The 7,113-nt window shown below is 34.5% G+C and overlaps 1 protein-coding gene across 4 annotated transcripts in view; it reads left to right on the top strand.

The window, feature by feature from the left end:
* LOC106461435 (E3 ubiquitin-protein ligase HERC2-like) overlaps positions 1–7,113 on the top strand; it is a 295,564-nt gene that overhangs the window by 149,259 nt on the left and 139,192 nt on the right. For all 4 annotated transcript variants that reach the window (XM_022388408.1, XM_013921254.2, XM_022388410.1 and 1 more), the window contains exon 40: positions 2,072–2,231. In XM_022388408.1, coding sequence (XP_022244116.1) covers positions 2,072–2,231 — 160 coding nt within the window. The remainder of the gene's footprint in view (positions 1–2,071; positions 2,232–7,113) is intronic.

Genomic DNA, 7,113 nt, shown 5'->3' on the forward strand with positions numbered 1-7,113 from the left:
TAACCATTCAGTGCAGAGTAGGGTGGTGGTTTTCTGCAGGTTCAGATGACGTGATATCCTCCAATATGCACTGTACATTCACAAAGGAGTGAGACTTCAAAGTGCAGTTCACCCCTTTGATTGGGAGCCCTCATCCTACCCCCATGTGGATGTTGGTACCTCATGGCTGTGTTTTGAATTTTGAGTAGAACCAACCAACATAAGTCCTCACACATGTTTAGGGTGTCTATCTTCCTCCCTCGATCATACTTCTTCTGTGTTGTGAGTTACAGTGGAGATAAAGGGGGATTGTTCCAGTTCTGTCCTTTTTGCTATTCCCTGTTGTATCTTAATCTGAGCATGTTATTGCGTTTTGGATGGTTCTGGTCAGTTTCACTGTTGGGGGGAGTTGATTTATATTATATAGAAATCCTTTCGATACCAGATGTCTGGTATCTGGATTGATCAATTAAAGCTAATGCATGTGTCATGCTCAGGAGTCAAAGTGGTTCAAGATTCCCTCTGGTCTCTTGAACTTGGGGTGAAGAAGGTATGATCCTCATCCTACTCCCACATGGATGTCGGTTCCCAGTGACATAGGTTTTGGATGTAGTTAACTTACCGAGTACAGTCCATCGCGCTCTAGCCACTCTACACCTAGGGGCACGTCCATTATCTTATCCACTTTTATACTTGGTGGGATTGAGTTACATATATATTTACATGGTCAGGATCAGTATCCTGCCACAATTTTCTTCAACTTATCCACTTATCTTTCCACCCTTATCTTCTACACATTTCATGGATGGATTAAGAGTATACCTGTTTCGGAAGTGGTGCAGTTCCCCTCATCTCATCAGAACTTCAGATCTGGGTTTCACATTTCCAGGGGTATCCTTTCGACACTTTTATGGGGTACTTCTGTCATTCCGTCCCACTGGTTCCACCTCCTAATCAATGTGGGATTCTAGCTAATCTTGTGAGTGTAGGGAAGTACCGTATCGGGACTTATAATTTTTTCTATCCTGAAAATGTATTTCTGCCAAGTACTTCCCTCCTCTCACACTTCCCACCCTTTCTCCCCACTTTCCTCTGTTGCTTACATCTTCTGCCAAACCTTGAAGTGATAATTCGGTAGAGGCGTATAGAGGGAGTCACATGCATCACATGTCATGCTCCTATTGGTGAAGTGGCGCATGATGAATTACATGTGAGACATGTTGGAATCATTTGTTTCCAATAAGAGGGATCAGAAGGCATGTGACATGCATACAGAAAAAAAATTGTATATAGAGGGCAGCACTGGAAGAGAATAGGTGATCTTGTGAGTGGAGGGAAGTACCTATTGAAAATACATTTTCAGTATAGGAAAATCATAACTTCGAGTAAGCCAATTTTAAAATATATTTTCTTAGGGTGCTTTCTTTTTCTAAATATTGTGAATAGTCAGACATTAGTTTAATGAAAGCACTTTAATATTTTGAAATTTTCTGTCTTATACAAAAGTCATCACATGATTGCACTATTGAATAAGTAAATGATGTCACATTAAATCTTTTACAATTGTACCATACAATGAGGGAAGCAGCTTTTAATAGTTTCCAAGGTCACACACACAAAAAAAGGTACCATACTTTTATCAACAGTCACTTTAAAAGCAGTGAAACAAAAAGTAGTGTGTAATATTAGAAATGTAATTTTGATAATCATAACTAGTGTAAATTAAAATATTGAATGTTGCAGAAACGAATTGTTTAATTAATTTGCATGTTTTATCATACTGAGTGTTAAATTTTATTGTATTCAATTATATGTGGTCATCCTTTAATTAAAGAAGTTGTATTTTTTAAGCAAATCTATTGATAAAAGTATGGCACATTTTTTCTTATGACTTAGGAAACTATTAAAAGGTGTTTCCCCTTGTTGCATGATGTCATTGTAAAAGTAAATTTTTCTTAAGTTTTATCAAAGCCACTTAAAAAGTGATTTTTATTTTAATCACTTACATTGCTGACTATTAAAAACGTCTGATTTAACCTTCTTTTGTGTTTGTTCCTGTTCTATACAATGAGACATTCTGATCTACTTTAAGGTACCTGGTCTAGTTTTTAACCTACATAAACTGCCACGTACAGAAGAAATGATGGTAACATGGGCATCATTGATCTGTCAAGCTGTAACTCCCCCCAGCAAAGTAGATACTGACACAAGAGCAATGATGACTCACAGTACTTCTTCAGTTGGAAGTGAAGGTATGACTTTTGTTTGATGCAAGATTAATTTCCTTTTATTACTTGTAAGTAATATAACCAAACAAACCTTTTCCCCAATATGTATTTAGAATAAATCCAAAGAATAGTTAACTGCTGAACTGAGAAGGTAGAGAGCAGCTTATGTTGTCAAAAAGACACGAACATAACTATATCACATCTTTACCAAAAATAGCTGTAAATTGTTTGCCATGAAGACACTCTTTGGGTTCATCTTTAAAAAATCTTAATGTTGTAGTCTAGTTGAAAGTTTGCATTGGTAAGTATAGAGTACTAACTACTATCATGATTGAGACTGTCTTAAGTACTGTTTAAAAGGAGTTTTTTTATTTCTATTATCAAATTAACCATCCATCCACTTTCTTCAAATCCAGTGGGGAAAAATTTGGGGGATGAATTGCAGAGAAGAGATGAAATACTAGTACTAGTAGACTCAATTTGAGATTGTCTTGTCTAGTTTGATTATGAATAAGAACTTTTGAGTGAAAGTAAAAAAAAATAGATAATAATATATCAACCACACCATATCTACTATATCCAGTGCTGGCAAGGCCTTTTGCCAATACGAGTGCTCATCAGGCTGGTTGGGATATGAAAGACAGAGTAATGGTTGAGACTCTGTTTATATTTTCCAATTGCTTGAATACAACTGTTATGGTGTGAATTGTACTTATAAATTGGTGAAGTGATGTTAGTGCTAAACTGAAATCAATATGTGAGGCTTCTCTTAACTGGCTGATTGACAGACACCCTACCAATCACAACATTTCTTTTGAAGCAAAATATATCCAAATATCTCAGAAATTCTCAAACTCCTTATAGTGCAATGGTGGATTGTCAAAAATTATCAGAATAGATATAGTCATTATATCTTTTCCATCACCTTAATGGTATATTTTTCACCCATTTGTTTAGAATTACACAGATTATATATATATATATTTTCCCTTATACATTATTTTTGTGTGTGAAATAATTGAGATGGAGTCTAAACTGAACATGGATAGACATGGAGAAGGCAGATATACAACAAAAATATCAAATTGTTTTCAGCAATTGAGGATTTTTTGTTACAAATATAAAAATACTATTTAAAGTACCTGGCTTCACTCGGGATATTAGGTTGATATATTCTAGATGACTGTGTCAGTGTATGTATTCTGAACCTATTGTAGCATAGGAGAACAGTCAGAAATACATTAAACATTTTTATTTTCCAGAAACATAAAAAAGCCATAAAGAAAGTACAGTAAATTAAGAATTATTTATTATCAAAGAACTTTATCATTGCATTAAATATTTCACATTAATATTTGACATCACAAATTTCTATCACATTTTATCAGAATCTATTATAATTTTTTACCATTGCAATGCTTCAGGCTAGACAATATTGTTTTTTTTTCCCAAAGAAATCACAGACAGACATACAGACACGCTCTATATATAGAAAAGCCAGTGTATTTTCATCACAATACATTCCAACAATGGCTTTTATATGACGTTGCTTAGCAATAAAAGTATAATCTAAAATTGTTGTTAAGAGTCTATGTGCTGAAAGTATAAAATGAAATATGTAACCTACAAAATTGAAAAAAAATATTTGTTGGTTTCTGGAGCTATGGCAGGCACACATACACAGATGAACATGCATACATGTGCATGTCTGTCAGTGATTTCTATTTGTAATATAAGGAATACTTCTTTTCTACGTGGTTCTTTGCTATTTTGCCTCATTAAAAAGATGTTCTTGTGTGCACGCATGTCGATGATGTAAGTAATAATACCCAGGTGCACACCCTCAGGTCCACTTAGAATGGGTGCTAAATTTCAGGTTTCTATGTTCTTTCCTCTTGGAGCTATGGTGGTCACAATTCTTTTCTATGTGGATTTTTACTTGCTTACCTCACAAAAAGATGTGCACGCATGTATGTTGATAAGTAATTATATCCATAAGCACAACCTTATGGTCCACTTAGTATGTGTACAAAAATTCAGGTTTCTAGGTTCTTTCCTCTTGGAGTTATGGGGGGTCACACGCAGACCCACAGACATGCCCTTTTATCGTTATAGATTAAAAATGTATTAAATGTTAGATTCAGAAAATAGTTTCAGTCTCGTAAGTTATTTTTCATTGATCCAAACCATCTGGTCATGTATTAAAATACAGAATTTATAGATCTCGCAAAGTATTACACTCATTTTATAACATTCTTGTTGAGCATATATTGTTATGTCAAAAAGCTTACTATTGAAAAAAACAAAAAATTGTGATTTACTTCTGTTAAATTTTATGACACAGTAAAACATCTTTGTACTTAAATGCAATTCATAGGTTCTGTTCAGTAAACTTCATAAAAAAATATATCCATCCAACTTCTTCTCCTACTAGTCTAATGTGTTATTTGCCATTACATTATAATCTATATTATAATATGGAACTGTACACACACAAACGCTTTATTATTCTGAAGGCATTGCCCTAAAATTTTCTACACATATTTCGATTGGCACGGATATGTATGTTTAATTGTTGTAAGTCAAAGCTATGTACATTAAAGTGGCTTATGTACATTGTACTTTCTGGAGCTATGCTTTGATGGATGAAGATCACCACCATTGTTTGGCAATGTATAAACACTTTCCTGACATCATGAAGCTAGTCATTTTATTTTACTTTAGGATTGTTTTGCATTATTTGTTGACAAAAAGGAATAAACTAATAGTTTAGCTGTTCCCTTGTGATGAAAATAAACTCCTAATTTGTTTCTTACTTTATTTCTCTAATATTTTAGGCTCTACTTCATGAGGCTATTATATTCTGTAATGTAATCAGTCATATCATTGGTTACTTCATTTGTATGGGTCTGACTCACTCAAGTGCATGGGCTCACTAATGCACTTGTATTATTGCACATTGGCATACACACATTTGTGTATGCTGTTATTATTTTGTTTATGGTCCAAATCAAAGTTAGCACGTGTGATAACCCCACCTCCATTTAATTGTGACATTACATTCTTTCAGCTTTCAAAGTTATGGAACAGACTTTTAAATACTTTATGTACTTTGTGATGCTTAATTATTAGGGGCCCTACCTCAGTTCTAGCTATTCTCAAAACATGTGCCATCAATCCAACAAGCAGTGTTGTTTTCCTTATTGTACACTTTACCATCACTATGTATTGTACATTGGCCCATACTAGTGTCTCTTTATTAGCCAGACTTACTGAAAAAATCATTTTCACAGTGCATACAAATTCTGACTTACATCAGTTTGCTTTAGAGTTAAAAATGGTGTAATAGGATTAGCAGAGGTTCGTGGTTGAACATACATAATATTCCATATATGACTTTTAAAAGTCTTGCTATGTACTAAAATGAATGGTCAATAATTTGTCCTAGTGAAAATTTCCTGTTGTCTCTAGAACATGATGAAAAAATAAATTATTATTTGTACCAAAAATATCATACAGGTTGATTGTGGTGCATTTATAATGTCAGTTTGTGTTTATTAAAGTCTTCAGTACTGTGCAAAAGTGTTAGGACAAAGTCAAAAATTAGATTTCAGGCTACTTTCAAAGAACAATGGAAGGTAAATCACAGGTGAAACATGAAAATTTTATTAATCTACATTTAGTACAACACAAACTCAGTGGAAGTGCTTGAGTTCAGCAAACAGTTAATATTTTGTGTGTCCCCCCTTTGCTTTAATAACTGCAGACAGTCTTTCAGGCATTTTTGCAACATATTTAATCAAAGTGTCCTTTGGGATTTTACTCCAAATGTCTCTAATACACTCCCATAAAGTTTCTTTGGGAGGAACTTTTGATTTGTCAAGTTTTTGATCTATCACATCCCAGATCTGCTTAATTGGGTTGAGATCAAGGCTCTGTGGGGGCCATTGCATCCTTTGAATGACTCCAGAAGCTTCTTTCTAAGTAATTTTTGCATAGGTTGGGTGAGTGTTTGGGGTCATTATTTTTTTGGTAGTAGAATCATTTACCAACAATATGCAAACCACTGGGTACACCATGACGGATCAGTATCTGATGGTACTTGCACTGGTCCAATATCCCATCTATTTTGCAAATATCTCCTGTCACCTCAGCAGAAAAACACTCCCAAACCACCACACTGCCTTTCCCATGCTTCATAGTAAGTGCTGTGTATTGAACTAAGTATATTTTTAACCTTTCTTCTGCCGGAAGTACAACCTACACTTTGAACCAGATATTTCAAACTTAGACTCTTCCGTCCATAACACCCTTTTCTAATCATTAACAGCTCTGTTTTTGTACCTTTTGTACCAAAGTAAAGGTTTTTTTAACTGCTACATGACCAAATATTCCATTCTCATTGAGTCTTCTTGATACTGTAGATCTGGACTCTTTTCTGTCATTTTGATACATGGTCGTTTATCTCATGCTTGAGATCAGTGGCAGTCTTCCTTCTGTCCCAAAAGCTGCACAAACATCAGTATCTTTGAGTTTAGGTGTTCTGCCTCTTTCTTTCCTATTTTCAAATTTACTTGTCTTGGTCTCACGATCTAGGGTTTACTTGACAGTGTTTGGGGAGCATTTCAAATCTGCAGCAATTTGTCGGTGAGTCCAACCAGCATCACATAAAACTTTTATGTGAACTCTGCTCTACTGACAATTCTCTACGCTTTTTGGGCCATGACATGGCAATAAAACGTAATATATAGTGTTAAACACTGTTTTTATCAAATTAAATTGATTTATTCTAGCATATACTGGTACCATATGCTAGTTCCTAACTTTTTTCTATATAGTTAAGACACTGGATGGGGTTCCATGACAGTTATTTCAGACCCTAAATTTGAATTCAGTATGTTCATTC

This window comes from Limulus polyphemus, unplaced genomic scaffold, assembly GCF_000517525.1.
Source record: "Limulus polyphemus unplaced genomic scaffold, Limulus_polyphemus-2.1.2 Scaffold959, whole genome shotgun sequence".
Lineage (NCBI taxonomy): Eukaryota > Metazoa > Arthropoda > Merostomata > Xiphosura > Limulidae > Limulus > Limulus polyphemus.